Source organism: Ascaphus truei, chromosome 7, assembly GCF_040206685.1.
Source record: "Ascaphus truei isolate aAscTru1 chromosome 7, aAscTru1.hap1, whole genome shotgun sequence".
In the NCBI taxonomy this organism is placed as follows: Eukaryota; Metazoa; Chordata; class Amphibia; order Anura; family Ascaphidae; genus Ascaphus; species Ascaphus truei.
Window position 1 is genome coordinate 56,522,544 of NC_134489.1, and position 26,897 is coordinate 56,549,440.

Below are 26,897 nucleotides of genomic sequence, written 5' to 3' on the forward strand. Positions count from 1 at the left end.
TTTTGGGCTCAGAATCCCCAAGTGTGTATGCAGTTGGCCAAATTGAATTGGCCAAATTGAATAAGTATAGATAGGTATAATGGATATAAAAAGACCTGAAAAATATGATCTTCATTGACCTACACCTACACAAGGAGTTTTATGTTAAGGAACAATTAATATGTTAAAGTGACTAATTCTCTGAATGAATAGTATGATAATTACCAATTCCCACAACCTACATAAACATTAGAGCATGTTGCTGAAGGACTAATGCTATACAAGAATGAATGCCTGTTCATAAATAAAGGGTAATTCAGAAAAGTTGTGAAGCATCCAACCAATTAATGCTACACCAATTTTTACCACCTACTTTTTGAGGTGGAAGGAGGGATACAATTACCCCCCCCCCCAAAAGTCAATATACAAAACAAACATTCTGTATATATAGCCAGTGCGAGAGTGGGTGGCCGGATCCACAGCTGGAAGTCTCCCGAGTTTACACAAGCCGTCACTGATGCTCCGATATTGGTCATCGCACCGCAATCCCACATTTACTGCCATCCAAGTCAATGGCAGTTAATGAAGGATAGCAGGGCAGCAGTTGCCTTATTGGTCAGCAACTAACTGTATTGTTCTGCCTTGTATAGAATTATCACAATACACAAAGCACCAATGGACATCCAAGATGACAAAATTATTTTGTTCATTACTAGGTTTTTTTTTCTCCTCAAATAAGGTTCATTTACGTAGTTCAATCATTTGGCCAAAACATTTAAAGCCTGCAACCATGGGTAACCCCACCAGCAGGTCCTACACTACCAATTTTATACTGTTTTTATTTAGTATTTCTTCAACTGGAAAGAGAAAAAAAAATGAGGAAACAAAACAATATAGCCGATATTATTTAGTTCATTACTATGAACTCATGCTATGTCATATTGGATGTGCATTGGGGCTTCAGTGTCTATTGTTGTATATTTGAGGTAACTCTCCCAGTAGCACTCCAATTGACACCAATAAATATATACATATAAAAAACACTGCGAGTCTAGGTTGAGCTGGCTAAGATTGTGTATGTCTAATTGTACTCTGGGTAATTCTATACAATTTTTAAAATCGATCTGGATGTCAAAGTGAATTGCTCAAGGTTACATGTCAATGTCACTATTTTCAACCATCAGTGCTGTTACCTTTAAAGATATTAGAATACATTCAGTTAACTGCATATATTTTCTAAATGTTTTTATGCACACAAGAAAACAAAGAAACTCACATGTCTTCAACGGTAATATCTTTCAAGATCTGGCAATAATCGACATTCCACACAGCTTGATCATCCCAAACTTTAGAAGAAAGCAGAATGGCTCCTAATGCGATTCTCTTCCAGTTACAGGGGCAAATGTCTATTTCAGCATATGTCAAAAGCCTTTCCAGGTAAACCTAGGGATGCAGACCATACTAAAGTTTGGTTTTGTAAAGCACGTGTGAAGGCAGTGTAACAAATTTCAATCAACAATGGATCATCAGTGATTAATGAAATAATTCCACTCCTTTCCTTCTCATTGCTGCTTTACAGCAGACAAGTGAAAAAATGTTGAGGTCTATGAATTTCAGATGAATGGGATGTGAAAAGGTTGTTTTACTTTTGTCTTTACACCGTTTATACAAACTGTATCAGTGACAGTGGGAGAAGAAAGGGGCTCAATGAGTAAAGACACTGACCATAAACAATGACACCAAGTTTAATCAGGAGAGCCTAGTTCAATTCTCAGTGTAAGCTCCTTGTGACTTTGGGCAAGTCGCTATCTCCCTGTGCCTCAGGCACCAAAAACAGATTGTAAGCTCATCTGGGCAGGGACTTACCAGCGCACTGTACTGTAGTTGTGAAGCGCTTTGAGTCCCATGGGTTGAAAGGCGCTACATGAAATAAAGTTTATTATTAAATGTTTGTTGCCAACACAATTATGTTAATATTTATTATTTGGTCCCAGAAACGTTATATCCATCTCTAAAATGTAAGAATTAGCAGCAGATCTTAATTTCAGCATAAAAATACTATTATGGCTTTGTGGTCATAGTATACTCCAGTGCCTACCTAAAATAATTGCAAGACAATGTATTTAAAAAAAAATTAATTAAAAGATGATATAACCGCAATCATTGGCTTATTTTTTTTTGATGATACCCTTCAAATCTTTTATTCATGTCAAGCAGAGATGTAGATATACACACACTTATTTGAAATAAAGCCATTTTGGAGGACTGGAGTGACACCTAGTGGCAAAATTATAGCAAAACAACTCAGCACTATTTCAAGCTATTTTAGAGCAGAAATGTAAACAAAAATATATTTAAAACCGATTTTCTTTCTGCACAAATGTACACTTTAAATATTTGAGGGTTATACAAGATGTGTATTTACCTCATTACAAGCAGCAACCCTGTCTTTTTTCCTAACATTGACTAGTGATGGACTGGGTCCCCAAAACAAACAAAACTGAAAAAAAAAAAATCACCTGGTACCCAGGGAAAAAATAAGAATGACCCGGCCAGGTTTGAAGTACCTGCAGCTGGCGGCAGAGGGAGAGAAGGACCGAATCCTGCAGTGGTCAGCAGCTGGTGGGAGAAGAGGACCATGTGAGCGAAGCAGGCGTGGCACAGGAGAACAGCCAGGAGGAACGCGCCCCAGCAGCCTGACCCTGAAGTCTTTTGACTTTCAGTGTCTGCCGCCGCTACACGCAGCTCCTCCCCAGCCGTCCTCCAGTGCCGCTCCTGCTCCGCTCACATGGACCTCTTCTCCCTCTGTCGCCGGCTGCAGGTACTTCTCTTCTGCTCCTGCCATTCTCCAGGACAGAGCAGGACGGAAATACCCGGCACCGGGTTCCAGCGCCCTGGGCCGGTTACAGGTAGCTTAAATATAGCCGGGTACCCAGTCATCACCAATATGGACTAAAGGGGTGCCCTGCACCACTGTTATAATATTGGGTGTTGGGGAGGGGTACGACTTAGGAAGTGGTGAAGCCTGTCGAAAAGAATTGAACACTCTTAAAAAGGAAATTTCTTTTGAGTGCACGCCATAGGGTTCTTTCCATGTGTATGCTTAATTTTGTTATATTCTTAGCTGAACCACATTTTCAGCTCTAGGGACCCTCTGGTTGTAGAGATACTGAACACTGGTGTTCTCTTCCCCTGTAAGGAAATTAATACGGCCACCAAATCTCGCAGGTCCCTCGGGACAATGGGAAGTTTGTATGTTTGTGGCTTCCTTTTGGACGGCTATTTAAATGTCCCGGTAGACCACTCGTAAGTATCTCGGGATCTAGGGCTGGCCAAATCTAAGTGCAGTTCAGATCAGGGCAGCCATCCCCACACACCTGATTTAGGAAACATGGGGGATTGACCCTTTATATAAATGAACATATTTGATCAAAATGGTGTGCAACGTGGTATTGTGACATACAATGGAACGTAATCAACTTACTAGAGTAACGATCGCACATTCTGCGGTTAGCTGGGCTGCACTGAAAAGTGTCCGTACGAAGCGGTAGATGTGCTTATGATCAGGATCATGTTTAAAGTTGTCATCGGTCACCTCTTCACGCTGCAAAATACAACCCATGTGACATCACACTTGCTGCAACATTTCATGAAAATCAGCAATCTGTACACAAAAGTCTGAAAAAAAAATCTTTTTAAAAAAAATTCTTCAGTAGTATACCACAGAGGCCAGCAATATATTGTTCTGCACGCCTCTACATCAAAATGATTAAAGCAGAAAGAAGAAGAATGGAATAATATGTTACAGTGTCACTGCAGAACTAGTATCTCAAGTGGGGCGCATCAAAATACAGACTGTTAAACTGTTGAGTATAGTAGATTAAGACAGCCAAGAAATTTAACCTTCAAATATTTCATATTGAAGGAAAAATAAAAAATTAAAATGAAGCACCAATGCACACATGGCTAGTCATAAGCCTGATAGGTAGAGGTAGCAGCACTCCTATCACAGTTTGGATATTGCCTCGGGTGCACGGCTACACCCCGGAGTAATCAATGTACTAGAAAACCCGGTCACGGAAAACTAGCACTCTATAGGTCTTTGTAGCAAAACATCAATTGTTTTATTATTTATCGGTTAAGACAAAAGGTCCGTGTGTTTGGACTGAAACGTCGATCAGTCCACAAATAAATGTGATATTTTGCTACAAAGACCTATGGAGTGCTGGCCTTACCTAGCAGGGTTTTTTACTACACTAATCTTAGGCCGGTCAATAATTAGTTCAAAACATTTCCTGAAAGTATAGATATATATATATATATATATATATATATATATATATATATTTTAACTTACATTTTTATTGGCATATAATAATAGGCATACACATTAAACATGTATGAGGGGGTGGAGAGGTGCATAACAAAAATGGAACTGGAGGGAGAACGGGAAACCTTGACATGACAGGAGTTATACATAACGTATTGCCTCGATCCTAAAACGCACCTTTTTCTGCCCCATTTTCAGATGTCTGAAATTGGGATGCGTCTTAGAATTTATAAAAAAAAAAAAAAGGGGGAGGGGGGAGCGCCGCAGGAGAAACCGCAGCAGGGAGGTTCAGCGCTAAACAAAAGCATAGATTATACAATTTTCAAAGCAAGGAGAGGTTGGTGTCACCGATTCATGCATCATGAAGGACTATCACTCAAGCGCCGAACATCTCTCAAAAGATTCCAGCTGACTTTCAAGAGAAGCTGCTTAACTTCCAGCGATGCGCCATTGAATTAAGAAAAAACAAAAAACTATAAGTTTAACCAAATTGGAAATGCAGACGAAACCCCGGAATTCTTCGATATGCCTCAAAATTATACGGTCAATTATAAAGGTGCTAAAGAGGTCAAGATCATGAGCACGGGTTATGAAAAGCAGCCTGTCACTGTGATGCTATGCATAACTGCTGACGGACAAAAGTTGTATTGTATGTCTTTATTTATATAGCACCATTAATGTACATAGCGCTTCAAGTTGCCGCCTTATATCATTTTAAACCGCAAAACAATACCCAAGAATGAGATCGTTCCCAAAGATGTAATTGTCCGTGAACCAAAAAAAAAAAAAAAGATGATTGACAGCTGAGCTGATGGAATAATCTGGAGTAGATGTCCAAGAGCTCAAGAGGATTGAATTAGGATTCACGCAAGCTGGCGTGGGGTTTTCAATTTAAGTCGGTTGCCGTCCTTTTGTAGATGGCGAGTTGGCCCTTTAGCTCCTTCTTGGTGATGTAGTCCACGTCGAGGTCTCTGGAGGTAGAAGACCATCTTCTCCTGGATGACCAACAGCTTAAAGTCGGCATTTAATATTGTTTTCCCTGAGTTGTACCGTCACCTCTTACAGATTTCGCCTGCGAGCCAGAGTTGATGGTGAGAGTTCCGTAAACAACTAGAGGGGTATATTCTCAAAGGCTAGCTCGCCTGTGCCCCTGGCTGTCGCATTAAAGGCCTCCTTGGTTTTGGAATAGTGGAAATGGATCACCACATCGTGCAGTTGGTCCCCTGGTGAAAGTTTTGCCATCTTTCCAGAAACAGGAACTCTACCGTGTAGTCTGAAGTCGCTGTTGTGAGCCATCTTCATATAAAGCCTTGCGTGTCTGTGACAGACCCAGGGAAATCTTGAATTTTGAGTTTATTCCTGTAGTCCCTGTTTTCTGCGTCATCCTTTTTTATTTTTTTTATATCAGTACCTATATGTTATTGTTGATTGATTGTGTCATCCACTTTCTTTTCTAAGGTGTCCGTTCTCTACCCTAGTGATATGTCCTGTCATATCAGACACCGCTTTCTCCATTAGAAGTTTGTGGTTTCCGTAAAGAATACAGATCTCTTTTTCTAGACGGTTGAGTGTCCGGCTCTGTGTCAGATTCAGACTCCTATGGGGGCAAATGCCCAGGTGCCTTGTGTCTTTTGAAAAACACCATTAGTTTGCTTTGGGTACTTTTTTCCATTGTGTTTTATCCACTTTGAGCCATGATGTTTCAGGAGATCGTCCAGAAGTTTTGTAGTAGATTTTGTTTAGAAATGCTAATTTTTCCTTCTGTTAGAGCCCGAGATTGTGTGGAGCTCGTGCTTCAAGCTGCCATCCATTTTGAGCTGCACATGCACCCCCAAGTATGTTTTGTTTATGTATAGAAAATAGACTTTGAATCTACCAAAAGGCTGACCATGTTACAGTAACCTACTCAAATATTTAACTTGCTAGCCAAGCTGAATTCTAGTGCATTTGTACATAGCCCCTTGATTGGAGGCAAGCTAATAAACCAGAAGTTGCTGTCTAGAAGACAAGCACCTATAAGGAATGCCACAGTCTGACAATGTGCAATACTTTTCTAATGCATTAGTGTTGTCAATGCATAACGGTGAAATTTTAGTTACCTAAAAAGGTAAAATTATAGGGAATACTACTACTAAAATAAACATTTTTTTGAAAGAAGAAAAAAAAAATCCAGAATGAAAATACCCTGGGGTTTCTATAATAGACAGATGTGTGGAATACCCCCAAAACACTGCATGTGTAGATTTATTTTTCTATTCAGACAAAGTAGGTACTCAATAGTTTGGAGAAAAATACTCGTGGGCAATATTCCTTAATTACTACTAAACTCTTTTTGTAACTTTCACTACAAGTACTCATTATAACAGGTCTCTGGTTAACTAGTGATATCATGCAGGATAGGAGCACAGTTAAACTATATTATACCATAATATCAGACTGTTCGGATAACTCAAGCTTGGGATTTAAAAACTGTCTCGGATGTTGGGCTACATCCCTACATTTTAATGTCTTTTTAGTCTCCTGTATATTTACTTTTATCAGTACTCCATTCAATAAAGGTAAAGTTTTATGAATCTCCCTCTCCTCCCCCCTTGGGAACAATTTTTTTGTATAATTCCTAGATACCTACTTTTTTTGTTTGACAGATGTCACAGTGCTGAACCCCACACTCCTTATATAGGAGATGTAGTGGATCACCCAAATAGTTCTATTAATGGGCATTACAGTTCAGTGTTTTTTTTCTTTTCGATCTTGTTTTAATAAAATTCAGCAGTTCCTTTCCTTTTCAGCAATGCAATTATCTAAGCTGCCAATTGATCTGTTCTCCTGTGATCAATCTGCAAAGATCCTGCAATATGGCCACTGCTGTGGCTTCCTAAATAGTTGCAACAGCAACCCAAGGAAGCTTAATACATTGAAAAAAAAGTAATTAAAAAAGTAAATGAAAAAAGTAAATGAAAAAAAATGCAATAATATCAAATACTACACAACTGGGATATATAGACATATATTCACGATTTTGACTCAAATGCTGCTTTAAAAACAATAGTACATACCGTTAGTGGATGCAATTTTTCATCAAATATATCCAAGGATCTATCAGAGTCTCTAAAAAATATGAAATAGCCAATTATTGAAAAATGCATATATGTGTGCAACTTTCTAATTTATCAAATGTCAAGAAATGGCAGAAGCCACTCATTAAGCTTACGATGTAATCTGTACAGAAAGCAGAATTGAAGAGAATTACATTTAACAGTTATGGATCATTAGTATTAGCAATAATTTACTCTATTAGAAACCATTGTTTTAATGTTTAATTATTCATTTTTCTTACCTGTTCTTTATGTGGTAATATATTGCTAGTGTAACACTGCAGGGAAAGAAACAATTGTTAAACACAAATGGCAAATGCAAGGAAAGTACAATTTCTATTTAGACATTGTTCATTTACAGGAATCGCTGGCATCAATCTGCTCTAGATGCTTTATATATCCACATTTATTCAACAGAAAAGCCTCTGCATTCTGTGACAACCACTCCTACGGGTAGAGAAGAAGCCCTGTGAGAAAGGTGTCTCCTAGGTGGGGAGATGAGGAGGGCCCCTAATTGTGTGCACTCATACACCGAAACACAAGCAGTAATACAATCAGTATAGGGTAGGCTGAGATGAAGTTAAGTGTAAGAGGTTAAGTAGACTAAAGGTAGCCCTAGGGGGATAGAGCAAGCAGCTATCCCATATATATGGTGGTTCGATAAATGGGCATGCAATAAAACAAACTTGAATGGAAAAAAAGGAATAAATATAGAAGAGGAGTACCCCAAGTGAAGCACTCATGTTTGGTGTAGTAGTTGATGTTTGGTGTAGTAGTTAAAATGTCATCTTTATTCATACAACAAGCTTAAGTGTTAAAATGACAAACGGAAGGTATATTGGATCTAATAACCGAGTACCGTACGTGCTCAGGATCCTATAGTAAGTAGTGGATGTAAAAATTAGTAATTAAACTCCACTAAACAGCAATCCCTAGATGGGGTCCGTTATCTTGATTGATAGAAAAGGGAATCCTCATGCATGTGAGCAAAGTGGATATATACTGTAGATCAATATACAGACGTACTGGTGTACCATTCAATATATGAATAATAAACTTGATTGCCAGTCTGGTGTGGGTGTCTTTGGTACTTTATTTCTAGTGTGTCAAGTGTGTGGGAAAAAAAAAGGAATAAAATAAAATTGGACAGTCTGCATTCAACAACGGCATGGAATAAAATGCAGAGCCAGTAATTATACACCAACTGGTCGACCGCAGGATAGGTCATCGATAGTGTGTATTTGTTGACCACTGGTGACTAAAGAACTGTAGTGATAGGTCGTGCCAAACTGACATTAGTTTCGTTGAAGAGATAAGTAGGAATTTAGACCAAGGTAATCGCAGTTGATGTGGTTTACTTACATTTTGCAAAGGCTTTTAATACGGTTCCACACAAGAGGTTAGTGTACAAAATAAAGCAAATTGGACTCTAAAAATATTTTGCACCTGGATTAAAAACTAGTTGAAGGATAGGTAACAGAGAGTTGTAATAAATGGAACTTTTTCAGGTTAGGTTAAAGTTGTGAGTGAAGTACCTCGAGGATTGCTACTGGCACCCTTGCCTTTTAACTTGTTTATTAATTACCTTGAGGTTGGCATAGAGCAAACTCAATCTTTGCTGATGACACTAAATTGTGTAAGGTAGTACAATCAGAGCAGGATGTAATTTCTCTCCAGGACTTGGGTAGACTGGAAACTTGGGCAGGTAAATGGCAGATGAGGTTTAATACAGATAAATGTAAGGTTATGCATTTGGGAAGCAAGAATAAACAGACGACTTACAAATTAAGTGGGGATAAAATTAGGAAAATTCTTGGAGAAGGATTTAGTAGACAGCAGGCTTAGCAATAGGGCCAAAAGTCATGCAGTAGCTACAAAGGCAAACACGATCTTATCTTGCATTAAACGGGCAACGGATGGAAGGGAAGTAAACAATGATGCCTCTTTATCAAGCATTATTAAGACCACACCTTGAATATGGAGTACAATTTTGGGCAGCACCCAACAGAAAAGACATTATGGAACTAGAGAAAGTGCAGAGAAGAGCCACCAAATTAATAAAGGGGATGGATAATCTGCTTTATGAGGAGAGGCTAGCTAATTTAGATTGGTTTACATTAGAAAAGCGGCATCTAAGAGGGGATATGATAAGTATATACAAACAGTCGGGGAGTCGAGTCCTCAATGCGTGCATAGTAAAAATATATACTTAAAAAAAAAAAAAAAGTGTTTCTACGGTCACAGTGTATTGGGCTATAACACCTCAGGTTCAGACCAGAAGTTAAATACAAAACTAACCCCTACGATGGCGGGAGCATACGGGAAAGGGATTCTGATGGCTTTGGCGGAGTTAACCTGGAGGCCGGGGCCAGACCTGACACTATTACAGGTGCAAGCTAAAAAAAATAAAAAAATCTGTGAGGACAGAACCTTGAGTGAGGTCCCATCAGCAGGAACCGGTTACCAGTCTCTGCGGTGGAGTGTGAGACGCACAATGCGACTGAACCAGACATTGGTCATAGCCCAATACACTGACTGTAGCAACTATTTAAAAAAATATATATTTTAAGCAAAGCACGTATTGAGGACTCTCCTTAGTAGGTCCCTTGAGCAATACTATGGGAGACGTTCTGTACAGTGGCCCGCACACTTAATGGACCACCCCACTAGAAGGTAGTATTGATCCTACACCTGCAGCAAGCCCTTCCTCAGAGCAAGGATCATTCAAACTGGACTTTTCCCCACTCTAAAATCACACCAGAGTACATACTACACTTCGGTAGTTGCACAACCACCCTGCTACCTTGCTGTAAGTCTATCTACAGCATATCTGTGATATCATTACAGTTCTTTAGTCACCAATGGTCAACAGATAGATGGTGTCTATGAAAAGATCCTCGCCAAAGGGCTTTGCCCGAAACACATCAGTGTCCTTTTGGCCCTATTTTTGTGATGTCTCTGTCACTTTGAAATAAATTTGGATTTCAGTTTTATTGGTGTGCCGTATCCCTGCTCTTTCCCGCTGCTGTGCTCCATTCATCCCTCCTGCGAGGATCTCTTCATGGCTATACACTACCTATGATGGATGCACGGCTGTGGAGCCCCTACACATTCAAACGGTGAGTTCTCTTGGAAGTTTCACCAATGTGCTTATCACCCTGTGTATGCCTATATACTCTAGGTAGTTTCATTGTGTGGTGGCGAAAAGGTCTGACTCACCCCTGTGGGGTTAAAGTCTCTCCCTAGTACACCATAAACCCCACTATTAGATTCATGCCACATTATGGCAACTACCATTATATGAGTTAGTGGCTAATATCATTGCAAGGTGTGTTATATGCTTGTAGAGGATAACAAGCTTGCACAAATTCTTGTGAATATACTTCAATGAAAGTTTTAAGAATAAAAGGGGCTCACACCAAAGGACAATAAGAAGATAAGAATATATCTGCTACCTGTTCAAGTTCTTGTCGCACTGAATATTTGGACTGTATGTCTGCTGGTTTCTCTTAGACACCATCTATGACTTATCCTACAGACAACCTGTTATAGAGAGTATACTTAATGGTTCTGTATTTTATTCCACCCCATTGTTAAACGCAGATTGCCCCCATTTTATTCCTTTTTTTGATAAAATTTTGTTTTATTGCATGCCCATTTATCCAACCACCGTATATAGGGGAAAGCTGCTTGCTCTCCAGCCCCCTAGGGCTACCATTATTCTACTTAACCTCTTATACTTAACTTCATCTCAGCCAAACCTATACTGATTGTATTACTGCGTGTTTAGGCGTATGAGTGCACGCAATTAGTGGCCCTCCTGTCATCTCCCGGCCTAGGAGACACCTTTGACAGGTCTTCTTGTTCTATTGTTAATCCCCTATTGCAGGGGTCTGCAACCTCTCCAGGAAGAAGAGCCATTTGGAATAAAGAAAACTGCTTAGGACAGCATTTCATTTATTTAGAGAACCGATCTGCAAAATGCTAAAACTGCATATTAATGGAAGGTCCTGAGATAATTAAATGTGTTTTATAGAGGTTAAGGAATGACAATTATTGGGACAAACTAGTTTAAAAGTTATGTTTCACTGGTTATGGAGCTAGAGTAGGTGGGTTCATCCATTAAAATTCAGGGCATTAAACAAGCTGATAAATACATTTTATACAGATTTTGAACACAGTGGTCATAATTCTGTAAGCCTTTGTAATTATGGATGATTATGTCCAGTTAAGTTTACCATCAATATGACATGACGCCTAGGACATCAGGTTAAAAAGCAAAAGCAAACATTTAATATGAGGAACTACTGTAGTATTTACACTTGTGGTATACGGTTGAATGGACTGTAAAAATATTGGTACCACCACTAATTAAAATGTACTAGTACCAAGAATACAAAAATAAAGCAATCTATTCCCCCCCCTGATATATTATAGTAGCCGTTTGCTTGACATTCTGGCCTCACTCACCATTTAATTGTGCTTCTGAGGTTAGGCTGACTGACTGTGCTGTCATCTAGAAATATTGTTGAGCACGAGCTGTACTTCTTGGTAAGCTGCCCGGGAGATACCTTTTGAAAAAAAAAAGGACGGATTGCATGAAAAACAAGACTGAATACAGCCTACAAAGATGGTTCCATTCCTATTCTTGTGCAACACGAATGTTTTCATTACCAATGTGCTAGAACGTCAACAGCAGGTGTTTTGTGCATGCACAGAAGGAGCAAAATGTGCGCTGTTACCATATGTTTACACCTAACCATCAGAAGTGTTTTTTTTTTTTTTTTTTTTTTTTAGAAGGGAGCAGCACTAGGTCAATACTATAGTATAGTAGACAAGTCCGAGTATTCCAATGCACTACAAATCGACAAGAAAATCTCTCTTGCCAATGTGTTCATGTAATTGGTAAAGTAAGCTGTGTTTAGAAGCACTAGATAGACATTAAGGTGGTAAAAAAAAGAGTACAAATTAAACGGCATTAAAAGAGTACCAAATAAGCACCTGGAAAACAAAAACAACACTTTTTCAACCACCTCTAAAGTGACCGTGTAATATCTTTGCCCATCCCTGACGAAGCTCCATTAGGAGTGAAACGCACAGGGCGTATGGACGCATTGACGTCATTCCAGGAAGTGCTGCTTGAGAGTTAGTCTGTTCGAGTGCTGAGCTCTGTGACCGGCGTATATCTGTTTACATCAGATTACAGACTAATATAGTCATATGTTCTTTGTTGTATTAAGCAGCCTGTTAGAGTTGCATATTTCTTATTGTTACTGGCAGGTTGTGTGTGTTAAGACATTTCGAGTAACTTTACTTCAGCTTTCAATACTACAGTTACAGCTTGTCAACAGATGTGATTGCATAGAGAGTAAGCCTGCTAGGAGCATAATTTAGCATCTGTGCAGCAGGTCACTGCCACAGCAATATACCCATATGATTGTTATAGCAGCCTGTTAGTGCTGCATTCTGTTCATGGTACGCATATTAGGTAATGCCAGTGCTTAATATCGAGCTCTGGAGTTTTACTATTATATACTACCTTGATGTCTCACAGACTTATATCCATCCAGGCTTCCAATCACACAGCTTCATCGTGAATTCAGTGATCTAGCAGTCTGTTAGAGGTGTATTTTAACCAGTCTGAGTAACGGAGTACAAAAACAGGAACAAAAAGACACAGCACTACTTCCAAGTAGGATAGAAAAAGATTGTTCCCAAAGTGGAAAAAATTAACTAATTTATTGGATCATAAAAAAAAAAAAAAAAAACAAATAGGCAGGAGGCCCATAATTACGCCGCGTTTCAAACGTTGGCTCTTTATCAAGGTGAATGAGAGGCATGGGCGTCCGCAGAAATTTTTTCAGGGGGGGGGCATAATTTTAACGGCCAGTGCCCGGCGTAAAAGTGGTAGTGAGTGCACCGTGGCGAGCGACCCCGACCAGCATAAGGGGGGTTTTCCCCCCCGAGAAAATTTTGAAAAAAAGAGTGGGCAAATGGTGCATTTTCAAGCAAATTTGAGAAAGCTTGAAGGTTAAAAAAGCAATTGTGAAAGTGTAGTTATGACATCAAAAAAGAGCAGCTACTCAGGGTTGCAGGATCTGGTGGGTGCCTGGAGAACTTGCCACGTCACTCTGGCGCTTAAGTGCAGAAATTTCAGCCGTACTACTACTTTTTAAGGCTGCTTCTCTGCGCAGGATCCTCAGACATGATGTGTGCCAGGTGGGGCACAAGAAAAAGAAATGGGGATCATTAAATACTCTGCTCATCACCAGGCTGGTGGTATTGAATAAACTGTGGGTTGTAGATGAGCTGCAGGGAGTTGAAAAATCCCTTTAAAGTTCTCCTGCTAGGAGATCCAAGCTTTCCTTGCATAATGCATAGTTATATTGGTAAGATGAGATTTGTGAACTTCAAATAACTCACCTACAATGCACTATTTATTGAATACAGCCCAGTATGCAGTATTAGAAACTTGAAAAAGGAAATGTGTATGTGTGTGGCACACAGTGTAGGTGGGTGGGTATATATACTTCTAATCAAAAAAAGACCCTTCAGTACTGCAAAACCAACTCTTTTTCAAAAAAGCAAGGAAAACAGAATGTTTTCTTTATATAACCATCACCCAATAGGGTTTCCCCTTGGTGGCATGCTTCATCATTGGTTCCATCCCGTTCCGCTGCGGAACGGGGCGTGCTGCGACCAATGAGCTATGTGGGGGCACTTATTAGTATGACTGTACACACACACACAATATATATATCTATATATACTGTAGTGCCAGATTTCACTTGCCACAACACTAGATTGCACCGAAAACACTTGCCACACAGCACCAGTTATAACCCCACAGCACTTGCCTTAGCATTGGATGGCATCCACATCATTCACCAGATAAAATCCCACATCTTCCGCTCCCCCGTTTTTCGGAGTGCTTGCTTGCTTTCCCTCGTTTTTCACTGTCTGCTTCTCCTTGTTTTTTCAACAAGACCAAGACAGCGCAGGGTTTTTTCTATCATGTGCTCCCTCTCTCTCCCCATCTTTCTTTTTCCATCCATAGTAGCATCATGCTACTTTCTCTCTCTTTTGCTGTATCTATTTTACTTTTACTCTCTCTCGCTTCTCTCTCACTCTCACCCTGCCCCTGTCTTGCATTTTCCATAATATTTCTCCATTCTCTCAGAATCTCTCACACTCTATTCAGCTCAGCTTAATAAATAGCCACCATGATGCATGTGGTGGCACTGGCACCCAGCGAAACGTCGTGTTGTACCCTAATTTTCAAATTGTTGCCAATTCCAAATGCTACCTCCTGCCCCCTGAGGCTGCAAAACTACTGTGGTCTGTGGATTATTGGGTTCAGATTTCAGAACTAATTGCAGTCTACTCTGCAGAGTGCCGGGGCCTATTGCTGCCTGCGTCTTCACTTTCAGCAGACTCTCTGAACTGTGAGCCTGCGCAAATTGACGATGAGTCAGAGGAGGCGGGAGCATGATGGGCGGGAGGCCGCGTGATGAGTGTGGAGGTCAGAGTCGGACCATGATTTGTCCGACTCAGGGACTGGGTCATCAAGGGACGGCGGCGGCTCTCTCATTGGTAGCGCTCAGCTACCAATGATGAGTGGACTTGTTGGCACCGGTGCCACCGCAGCGCAATGGCGGTCCGGCTGCGGCACAGATTGGTCCTGACTTGGGAGTGAGACGGCTTTCATTGGTAGGTAGTGTTACCAATGAGAGCTGCATCACTCCCGAGTGCTACCAATGACAGTGCGCTGCCTCCTGCGTAGCAGCATAGGCTAGCCTACCACTAGCTGCCTGCCGCGGCGCCAGGGGCACCCACCCACCTCCGTCCCGGTCCACCCACCTCCGTCCCAGTCCACACAGTCTGTTTTTGGCGTTTATAGCGCCGTTAACGTACTGTACGGTGCCATAAATGCCAAAAACAGCCCAGGACTGCGAGTGATCCAGGCAGAGCCGCCAACAGAAATCATGGGGCCCAGGACAAATGAAAGGAGCAGGCGCCCCCGAACCCATAGCGCACCTACCACGAAAAAATATCTTTTAGAGCGCAACTTTTACTTAACTGTTTTCTTATTGTGATACAGAATAAAACATTACAATGCAACCTGTTTATTTTTATATTTTCAACAAAAGACATGTGTCTAGGTCTGCCTGGGTGGGTGAGTGGGTGGATGAATGACGGTGGCTGGGCGGGTGGATGAAAGACGGTGGCTGGGCGGGTGGATGAAAGACGGTGGCTGGGCGGGTGGATGAAAGACGGTGGCTGGGCGAGTGGATGAAAGACGGTGGCTGGGCGAGTGGATGAAAGACGGTGGCTGGGCGAGGGGATGAAAGACGGTGGCTGGGCGAGGGGATGAAAGACGGTGGCTGGGCGAGGGGATGAAAGACGGTGGCTGGGCGAGGGGATGAAAGACGGTGGCTGGGCGAGGGGATGAAAGACGGTGGCTGGGCGAGGGGATGAAAGACGGTGGCTGGGCGAGGGGATGAAAGACGGTGGCTGGGCGAGGGGATGAAAGACGGTGGCTGGGCGAGGGGATGAAAGACGGTGGCTGGGCGAGGGGATGAAAGACGGTGGCTGGGCGAGGGGATGAAAGACGGTGGCTGGGCGAGGGGATGAAAGACGGTGGCTGGGCGAGGGGATGAAAGACGGTGGCTGGGCGAGGGGATGAAAGACGGTGGCTGGGCGAGGGGATGAAAGACGGTGGCTGGGCGAGGGGATGAAAGACGGTGGCTGGGCGAGGGGATGAAAGACGGTGGCTGGGCGAGGGGATGAAAGACGGTGGCTGGGCGAGGGGATGAAAGACGGTGGCTGGGCGAGGGGATGAAAGACGGTGGCTGGGCGAGGGGATGAAAGACGGTGGCTGGGCGAGGGGATGAAAGACGGTGGCTGGGCGAGGGGATGAAAGACGGTGGCTGGGCGAGGGGATGAAAGACGGTGGCTGGGCGAGGGGATGAAAGACGGTGGCTGGGCGAGGGGATGAAAGACGGTGGCTGGGCGAGGGGATGAAAGACGGTGGCTGGGCGAGGGGATGAAAGACGGTGGCTGGGCGAGGGGATGAAAGACGGTGGCTGGGCGAGGGGATGAAAGACGGTGGCTGGGCGAGGGGATGAAAGACGGTGGCTGGGCGAGGGGATGAAAGACGGTGGCTGGGCGAGGGGATGAAAGACGGTGGCTGGGCGAGGGGATGAAAGACGGTGGCTGGGCGAGGGGATGAAAGACGGTGGCTGGGCGAGGGGATGAAAGACGGTGGCTGGGCGAGGGGATGAAAGACGGTGGCTGGGCGAGGGGATGAAAGACGGTGGCTGGGCGAGGGGATGAAAGACGGTGGCTGGGCGAGGGGATGAAAGACGGTGGCTGGGCGAGGGGATGAAAGACGGTGGCTGGGCGAGGGGATGAAAGACGGTGGCTGGGCGAGGGGATGAAAGACGGTGGCTGGGCGAGGGGATGAAAGACGGTGGCTGGGCGAGGGGATGAAAGACGGTGGCTGGGCGAGGGGATGAAAGACGGTGGCTGGGCGAGGGGATGAAAGACGGTGGCTGGGCGAGGGGATGAAAGACGGTGGCTGGGCGAGGGGATGAAAGACGGTGGCTGGGCGAGGGGATGAAAGACGGTGGCTGGGCGAGGGGATGAAAGACGGTGGCTGGGCGAGGGGATGAAAGACGGTGGCTGGGCGAGGGGATGAAAGACGGTGGCTGGGCGAGGGGATGAAAGACGGTGGCTGGGCGAGGGGATGAAAGACGGTGGCTGGGCGAGGGGATGAAAGACGGTGGCTGGGCGAGGGGATGAAAGACGGTGGCTGGGCGAGGGGATGAAAGACGGTGGCTGGGCGAGGGGATGAAAGACGGTGGCTGGGCGAGGGGATGAAAGACGGTGGCTGGGCGAGGGGATGAAAGACGGTGGCTGGGCGAGGGGATGAAAGACGGTGGCTGGGCGAGGGGATGAAAGACGGTGGCTGGGCGAGGGGATGAAAGACGGTGGCTGGGCGAGGGGATGAAAGACGGTGGCTGGGCGAGGGGATGAAAGACGGTGGCTGGGCGAGGGGATGAAAGACGGTGGCTGGGCGAGGGGATGAAAGACGGTGGCTGGGCGAGGGGATGAAAGACGGTGGCTGGGCGAGGGGATGAAAGACGGTGGCTGGGCGAGGGGATGAAAGACGGTGGCTGGGCGAGGGGATGAAAGACGGTGGCTGGGCGAGGGGATGAAAGACGGTGGCTGGGCGAGGGGATGAAAGACGGTGGCTGGGCGAGGGGATGAAAGACGGTGGCTGGGCGAGGGGATGAAAGACGGTGGCTGGGCGAGGGGATGAAAGACGGTGGCTGGGCGAGGGGATGAAAGACGGTGGCTGGGCGAGGGGATGAAAGACGGTGGCTGGGCGAGGGGATGAAAGACGGTGGCTGGGCGAGGGGATGAAAGACGGTGGCTGGGCGAGGGGATGAAAGACGGTGGCTGGGCGAGGGGATGAAAGACGGTGGCTGGGCGAGGGGATGAAAGACGGTGGCTGGGCGAGGGGATGAAAGACGGTGGCTGGGCGAGGGGATGAAAGACGGTGGCTGGGCGAGGGGATGAAAGACGGTGGCTGGGCGAGGGGATGAAAGACGGTGGCTGGGCGAGGGGATGAAAGACGGTGGCTGGGCGAGGGGATGAAAGACGGTGGCTGGGCGAGGGGATGAAAGACGGTGGCTGGGCGAGGGGATGAAAGACGGTGGCTGGGCGAGGGGATGAAAGACGGTGGCTGGGCGAGGGGATGAAAGACGGTGGCTGGGCGAGGGGATGAAAGACGGTGGCTGGGCGAGGGGATGAAAGACGGTGGCTGGGCGAGGGGATGAAAGACGGTGGCTGGGCGAGGGGATGAAAGACGGTGGCTGGGCGAGGGGATGAAAGACGGTGGCTGGGCGAGGGGATGAAAGACGGTGGCTGGGCGAGGGGATGAAAGACGGTGGCTGGGCGAGGGGATGAAAGACGGTGGCTGGGCGAGGGGATGAAAGACGGTGGCTGGGCGAGGGGATGAAAGACGGTGGCTGGGCGAGGGGATGAAAGACGGTGGCTGGGCGAGGGGATGAAAGACGGTGGCTGGGCGAGGGGATGAAAGACGGTGGCTGGGCGAGGGGATGAAAGACGGTGGCTGGGCGAGGGGATGAAAGACGGTGGCTGGGCGAGGGGATGAAAGACGGTGGCTGGGCGAGGGGATGAAAGACGGTGGCTGGGCGAGGGGATGAAAGACGGTGGCTGGGCGAGGGGATGAAAGACGGTGGCTGGGCGAGGGGATGAAAGACGGTGGCTGGGCGAGGGGATGAAAGACGGTGGCTGGGCGAGGGGATGAAAGACGGTGGCTGGGCGAGGGGATGAAAGACGGTGGCTGGGCGAGGGGATGAAAGACGGTGGCTGGGCGAGGGGATGAAAGACGGTGGCTGGGCGAGGGGATGAAAGACGGTGGCTGGGCGAGGGGATGAAAGACGGTGGCTGGGCGAGGGGATGAAAGACGGTGGCTGGGCGAGGGGATGAAAGACGGTGGCTGGGCGAGGGGATGAAAGACGGTGGCTGGGCGAGGGGATGAAAGACGGTGGCTGGGCGAGGGGATGAAAGACGGTGGCTGGGCGAGGGGATGAAAGACGGTGGCTGGGCGAGGGGATGAAAGACGGTGGCTGGGCGAGGGGATGAAAGACGGTGGCTGGGCGAGGGGATGAAAGACGGTGGCTGGGCGAGGGGATGAAAGACGGTGGCTGGGCGAGGGGATGAAAGACGGTGGCTGGGCGAGGGGATGAAAGACGGTGGCTGGGCGAGGGGATGAAAGACGGTGGCTGGGCGAGGGGATGAAAGACGGTGGCTGGGCGAGGGGATGAAAGACGGTGGCTGGGCGAGGGGATGAAAGACGGTGGCTGGGCGAGGGGATGAAAGACGGTGGCTGGGCGAGGGGATGAAAGACGGTGGCTGGGCGAGGGGATGAAAGACGGTGGCTGGGCGAGGGGATGAAAGACGGTGGCTGGGCGAGGGGATGAAAGACGGTGGCTGGGCGAGGGGATGAAAGACGGTGGCTGGGCGAGGGGATGAAAGACGGTGGCTGGGCGAGGGGATGAAAGACGGTGGCTGGGCGAGGGGATGAAAGACGGTGGCTGGGCGAGGGGATGAAAGACGGTGGCTGGGCGAGGGGATGAAAGACGGTGGCTGGGCGAGGGGATGAAAGACGGTGGCTGGGCGAGGGGATGAAAGACGGTGGCTGGGCGAGGGGATGAAAGACGGTGGCTGGGCGAGGGGATGAAAGACGGTGGCTGGGCGAGGGGATGAAAGACGGTGGCTGGGCGAGGGGATGAAAGACGGTGGCTGGGCGAGGGGATGAAAGACGGTGGCTGGGCGAGGGGATGAAAGACGGTGGCTGGGCGAGGGGATGAAAGACGGTGGCTGGGCGAGGGGATGAAAGACGGTGGCTGGGCGAGGGGATGAAAGACGGTGGCTGGGCGAGGGGATGAAAGACGGTGGCTGGGCGAGGGGATGAAAGACGGTGGCTGGGCGAGGGGATGAAAGACGGTGGCTGGGCGAGGGGATGAAAGACGGTGGCTGGGCGAGGGGATGAAAGACGGTGGCTGGGCGAGGGGATGAAAGACGGTGGCTGGGCGAGGGGATGAAAGACGGTGGCTGGGCGAGGGGATGAAAGACGGTGGCTGGGCGAGGGGATGAAAGACGGTGGCTGGGCGAGGGGATGAAAGACGGTGGCTGGGCGAGGGGATGAAAGACGGTGGCTGGGCGAGGGGATGAAAGACGGTGGCTGGGCGAGGGGATGAAAGACGGTGGCTGGGCGAGGGGATGAAAGACGGTGGCTGGGCGAGGGGATGAAAGACGGTGGCTGGGCGAGGGGATGAAAGACGGTGGCTGGGCGAGGGGATGAAAGACGGTGGCTGGGCGAGGGGATGAAAGACGGTGGCTGGGCGAGGGGATGAAAGACGGTGGCTGGGCGAGGGGATGAAAGACGGTGGCTGGGCGAGGGGATGAAAGACGGTGGCTGGGCGAGGGGATGAAAGACGGTGGCTGGGCGAGGGGATGAAAGACGGTGGCTGGGCGAGGGGATGAAAGACGGTGGCTGGGCGAGGGGATGAAAGACGGTGGCTGGGCGAGGGGATGAAAGACGGTGGCTGGGCGAGGGGATGAATGACGGTGGCTGGGCGAGGGGATGAATGACGGTGGCTGGGCGAGGGGATGAATGACGGTGGCTGGGCGAGGGGATGAATGACGGTGGCTGGGCGAGGGGATGAATGACGGTGGCTGGGCGAGGGGATGAATGACGGTGGCTGGGCGAGGGGATGAATGACGGTGGCTGGGCGAGGGGATGAATGACGGTGGCTGGGCGAGGGGATGAATGACGGTGGCTGGGCGAGGGGATGAATGACGGTGGCTGGGCGAGGGGATGAATGACGGTGGCTGGGCGAGGGGATGAATGACGGTGGCTGGGCGAGGGGATGAATGACGGTGGCTGGGCGAGGGGATGAATGACGGTGGCTGGGCGAGGGGATGAATGACGGTGGCTGGGCGAGGGGATGAATGACGGTGGCTGGGCGAGGGGATGAATGACGGTGGCTGGGCGAGGGGATGAATGACGGTGGCTGGGCGAGGGGATGAATGACGGTGGCTGGGCGAGGGGATGAATGACGGTGGCTGGGCGAGGGGATGAATGACGGTGGCTGGGCGAGGGGATGAATGACGGTGGCTGGGCGAGGGGATGAATGACGGTGGCTGGGCGAGGGGATGAATGACGGTGGCTGGGCGAGGGGATGAATGACGGTGGCTGGGCGAGGGGATGAATGACGGTGGCTGGGCGAGGGGATGAATGACGGTGGCTGGGCGAGGGGATGAATGACGGTGGCTGGGCGAGGGGATGAATGACGGTGGCTGGGCGAGGGGATGAATGACGGTGGCTGGGCGAGGGGATGAATGACGGTGGCTGGGCGAGGGGATGAATGACGGTGGCTGGGCGAGGGGATGAATGACGGTGGCTGGGCGAGGGGATGAATGACGGTGGCTGGGCGGGCGGGACGAATGACGGTGGCTGGGCGGGCGGGAGACGGTGGCTGGGCGGGCGGGAGACGGTGGCTGGGCGGGCGGGAGACGGTGGCTGGGCGGGCGGGAGACGGTGGCTGGGCGGGCGGGAGACGGTGGCTGGGCGGGCGGGAGACGGTGGCTGGGCGGGCGGGAGACGGTGGCTGGGCGGGCGGGAGACGGTGGCTGGGCGGGCGGGAGACGGTGGCTGGGCGGGCGGGAGACGGTGGCTGGGCGGGCGGGAGACGGTGGCTGGGCGGGCGGGAGACGGTGGCTGGGCGGGCGGGAGACGGTGGCTGGGCGGGCGGGAGACGGTGGCTGGGCGGGCGGGAGACGGTGGCTGGGCGGGCGGGAGACGGTGGCTGGGCGGGCGGGAGACGGTGGCTGGGCGGGCGGGAGACGGTGGCTGGGCGGGCGGGAGACGGTGGCTGGGCGGGCGGGAGACGGTGGCTGGGCGGGCGGGAGACGGTGGCTGGGCGGGCGGGAGACGGTGGCTGGGCGGGCGGGAGACGGTGGCTGGGCGGGCGGGAGACGGTGGCTGGGCGGGCGGGAGACGGTGGCTGGGCGGGCGGGAGACGGTGGCTGGGCGGGCGGGAGACGGTGGCTGGGCGGGCGGGAGACGGTGGCTGGGCGGGCGGGAGACGGTGGCTGGGCGGGCGGGAGACGGTGGCTGGGCGGGCGGGAGACGGTGGCTGGGCGGGCGGGAGACGGTGGCTGGGCGGGCGGGAGACGGTGGCTGGGCGGGCGGGAGACGGTGGCTGGGCGGGCGGGAGACGGTGGCTGGGCGGGCGGGAGACGGTGGCTGGGCGGGCGGGAGACGGTGGCTGGGCGGGCGGGAGACGGTGGCTGGGCGGGCGGGAGACGGTGGCTGGGCGGGCGGGAGACGGTGGCTGGGCGGGCGGGAGACGGTGGCTGGGCGGGCGGGAGACGGTGGCTGGGCGGGCGGGAGACGGTGGCTGGGCGGGCGGGAGACGGTGGCTGGGCGGGCGGGAGACGGTGGCTGGGCGGGCGGGAGACGGTGGCTGGGCGGGCGGGAGACGGTGGCTGGGCGGGCGGGAGACGGTGGCTGGGCGGGCGGGAGACGGTGGCTGGGCGGGCGGGAGACGGTGGCTGGGCGGGCGGGAGACGGTGGCTGGGCGGGCGGGAGACGGTGGCTGGGCGGGCGGGAGACGGTGGCTGGGCGGGCGGGAGACGGTGGCTGGGCGGGCGGGAGACGGTGGCTGGGCGGGCGGGAGACGGTGGCTGGGCGGGCGGGAGACGGTGGCTGGGCGGGCGGGAGACGGTGGCTGGGCGGGCGGGAGACGGTGGCTGGGCGGGCGGGAGACGGTGGCTGGGCGGGCGGGAGACGGTGGCTGGGCGGGCGGGAGACGGTGGCTGGGCGGGCGGGAGACGGTGGCTGGGCGGGCGGGAGACGGTGGCTGGGCGGGCGGGAGACGGTGGCTGGGCGGGCGACGGTGGCTGGGCGGGCGGGAGACGGTGGCTGGGCGGGCGACGGTGGCTGGGCGGGCGGGAGACGGTGGCTGGGCGGGCGGGAGACGGTGGCTGGGCGGGCGGGAGACGGTGGCTGGGCGGGCGGGAGACGGTGGCTGGGCGGGCGGGAGACGGTGGCTGGGCGGGCGGGAGACGGTGGCTGGGCGGGCGGGAGACGGTGGCTGGGCGGGCGGGAGACGGTGGCTGGGCGGGCGGGAGACGGTGGCTGGGCGGGCGGGAGACGGTGGCTGGGCGGGCGGGAGACGGTGGCTGGGCGGGCGGGAGACGGTGGCTGGGCGGGCGGGAGACGGTGGCTGGGCGGGCGGGAGACGGTGACTGGGCGGGCGACGGTGACTGGGTGGGCGACGGTGACTGGGTGGGCGACGGTGACTGGGTGGGCGACGGTGACTGGGTGGGCGACGGTGACAGTGGGTTATGGTGACAGTAGGTGACGGTGACTGGGTGGGGTGACTTACCTTGACCGGGTGGGTGCAGCTTGTCGCCGGACGCTTCCCCCTCCTGCCCCCGATATCCTTCTGCCCCCGATATCCCCGCGGCAGCTGCCAGGGACGGGAGGTGGGCTTGGGGAGGGGGCGCGGGAGGTGGGCTCAGGGGGGGGGGCAAGGCCACAGGAGGTGGGCCGGGGGGCACGTGGGAAGTGGGTGCGCGGGAAGCTGGCCAAGGGGGGGAAGCGGGCCGCAGGAGGAGCTGGTACTTCCCCCTCCGTCCCACGTTGGGAGCGGGAGGGGGAGCGGGCCGCAGAGGAGGTTGGCTTGTACTTCCCCCTCCGTCCCACTTTGGGAGCGGGGGGAAGCAGGCCCTGCGTGCCGGGACAGCGGGGAATCGGCGCCATTTTTTAAAACTTTTTTTTTTTTAATTTATTAAATTAACTGGGGCCCTGACCCATGGGGCCCGGGAAGCAGTACCCTTTGTCCCCCCTGTTGGCGGCCCTGGATCCAGGGGGGGCAAGCGCCCCCCCCTTGCCCCCTCCTGCGGACGCCCATGATGAGAGGTGTACTTACCGGAATGTATGTGTGTGCGCTGTGGGCGCCGTCTCCAATCCCCTTCACTTCCGGGATCGCCAACATGGCGCGGGACGTCATCGCGAAAACGAAAATTTTATCAACTATGTATACATGCACAACACTGTAGATGAATTAGTTTATTTTTTCCACTTTGGGAACGCTCTCTTTTTGATCTTTTTCTATCCTACTTGGTAGTGCTGTGTCTTTCTGTTCCTGATGACGGAAGCAAACCTGTACCCGAGGATGTAGGATCTCCACCCAAGGATGCTGCACTCTATGTGAGTCCTTGAGAATTCTCATTAATCATAGCATGCACAGTTTGTATGTATGTATGTATGTATGTATGTATGTATGTATGTATGTATGTATGTATGTATGTATGTATGTATGTATGTATGTATGTAGACACTTTGTGCTAACTCCTTACTGCAGTGCTATGTGGGAGGCATCCAGCTGAATTGATTTTATGTGAGATTTCATTAATTATCCGATACTTAAAGGGTACTCCAGCTAAGGTGTTAGTAACATCACAAAAACATTGTGGAATGCTCCGAGTATCACTCGCTGTCAGGTATCATTCACCTGCTGCTTCTTGACTATACGAGTGCTAGTCAGCTATCCAAAGCATGACAATAGCTTATTCAAGTCATGGAGTTCAATTTGCTATTATTATTATAACCATTCAGACATGACAGCATTCAGCAGCAAATGTGAGCACATCAATATTACTGCTGCCTCCAAGTTGGATACAGTAACATTTACACCAGTAACAGATATTGTACCAACCCTACAGTTGAGCAAATCTGCGTCAGACAAAATCAGTACCAATTTACGCTCTAGTCTAGGGGTTCGCAAAGTTTTGGAGCTGTGCCCCCTCACGCCCCCCCCCCCCCCCGTGTGAAAGCCCCAGCGCTCACACCCCCCCCCCCCCCCCCCGGGTTCGCAAAGTTTTGGAGCTGTGCCCCCCACGCCCCCCCCCCCGTGTGAAAGCCCCAGCGCTCGCACCCCCCCCTTATCTGTGACCCGGTGTCAAATTACGCTGCAGGTCATGTGACATCATGACGCCGCATTGCCATGGCGATGCGTCCAGAAGACTACAGTACCCCTGTAAATTGAGGTTGCAGAGGCCTTGCGCCGACCCCCGGCATTTAACTTAAATGGATTGGGGAAGAGCGCAGGGCTGCGGCAACCACCGCGCACCAGTGCTCTAGTCAAACTTCCCTGTGTTTTATTTTTTTTTTATATATATTTTGTACAGTATTGCTTCACATTGTCAGTATTAAGTTTGTAAGTTGTTGTGACTACATTTTTTAATAATAGAATTAAACATAAGTGTGTGCACCACAAAAGTACTTTCTTTACGAAGATCTGTGACTGGTCATGTGATTTTCTTATTCTTTACTGACCTTGTAACATGCAGTAGGTATCAGATTGTGAGCTCTATGGGTCAGGGACTGTGTCTATAAAAAAACCTGTGTGCTGCATACTGCACATTATACTGTAATTGTGAGGGGCTTTGCTTCCCATTGGGAGAAAATAACTTTATTTCATATCGAGCAAAAGGATGCTCTAATCTTTGGGTAACCTTTTACCACATTAATCAGAGACAGAGGGCGCCAAAGAACTGCAGAGACCTTAAACGACCAAAATAGGGAAAATAGATTAAGCTCAAACCAAGCAGGCTGGTAATGTAGTCAGCACTGTAATGTAAGTTACTGCACTATAAATATATACTGCCACTGTATATGCCTCGTCTTAACATTGGTCACCAATAAAAGACTTAACAGATTTAGAAGGGTGGAAAGGTGGGTCATATATACACACATGTATTATACAAATATGCATGTACAAGTAAACAGATGCACGATGCATACAGCACAAATATACACATACCCCCACATAACTGTATAAATAACTACAACTTACAGCATCCTATGTGGGATCAGTGCACATTGACCTTTAAGAACTAGTATACAACAGAGAATATATAGGACAAATAATGTTTCAAACATATTCACACCTCTATAAACCAGAAGGGATAGATTTACTTACATGATTTATGTGGTTGCTCTTCCTCTTTTCTCTCACTGTAAAATGAAAATATAAATCTTGATTACAAAACTGACAAGAACAGATGAGTTCGTTTGACCTGGGGCTACTGCTCAAAAACTGTTGTGACAAAAATATTATTCTGATGTACATTTATTTTCAGGAACATGAAACAGGCAAATCTTGTCTTCAGAAGACATAATGGGAAAATAGCATTTAAAATGGACTATTTCCTAAGGCCTTGGACATAGTAAGCGCTTAGGTGCTGCTGCTCGCTCTCGCTTGCTGCCGCTCGCTCTACCAGGAGCTTTTTGCTGTCCTTGCAGAGGAGACAGCAAGCGCTTGGGAGGCGGGTATCACTGTGAGTGTCACTTGGTAGCTGTCAGTGTGTGTGTACTGTATGTGTCACTTTGAAGTGGTCTGTGTGTTTGTGTGTCACTGGGGAACGTGTGTGTGTGTGTGTGCGTGTGTGTGCGTGCGTGCGTGCGTGCATATATTATATAATATTTTAAAAATTAAAAAAAAAAGACATGTGAGAATAAATTATTTATTAACATTGTGCAACTTTGATAAATATATTCGCGCACGCACACACATCACACACCACACACCACACTGGTACGTATACACACACACACACACACACACACACACACCACCTTGCTGCCACCCCTGCTCCGGGACACAACCCCTTCCTCACCACCCCCCCCCCCCCTTAGGCCGCGCAACCCCTCTCCATCTCCCGCGCAGGCAGGGAGGCAGCTACGGTGATCGGGGCAGAAGGAGGCACATCACCCGCTCCCCCCCCCCGGCAGCGCAAGCCCCCTCCATCTCCCACAGGCTGACAGCCACAGGGATCGGACAGAAGGTACACTCACTCACTCACTCCGCTGGCGCCAGACCCCG

General features: G+C 49.8%; 1 protein-coding gene across 2 annotated transcripts in view; it reads right to left on the bottom strand.

Moving 5' to 3' along the window:
- CCNYL1 (cyclin Y like 1) overlaps positions 1-26,897 on the bottom strand; it is a 63,539-nt gene that overhangs the window by 10,102 nt on the left and 26,540 nt on the right. Inside the window, exons 3-9 of one of the 2 annotated variants that reach the window (XM_075608516.1) lie at positions 25,995-26,029; positions 11,875-11,975; positions 7,647-7,682; positions 7,366-7,417; positions 3,464-3,583; positions 1,846-1,899; positions 1,256-1,422 (exon numbers count right to left, since the gene is read on the bottom strand). In XM_075608516.1, the coding sequence (XP_075464631.1) occupies positions 1,256-1,422; positions 1,846-1,899; positions 3,464-3,583; positions 7,366-7,417; positions 7,647-7,682; positions 11,875-11,975; positions 25,995-26,029 (565 nt within the window). The remainder of the gene's footprint in view (positions 1-1,255; positions 1,423-1,845; positions 1,900-3,463; positions 3,584-7,365; positions 7,418-7,646; positions 7,683-11,874; positions 11,976-25,994; positions 26,030-26,897) is intronic. The other variant, XM_075608517.1, reaches the window with a different exon arrangement.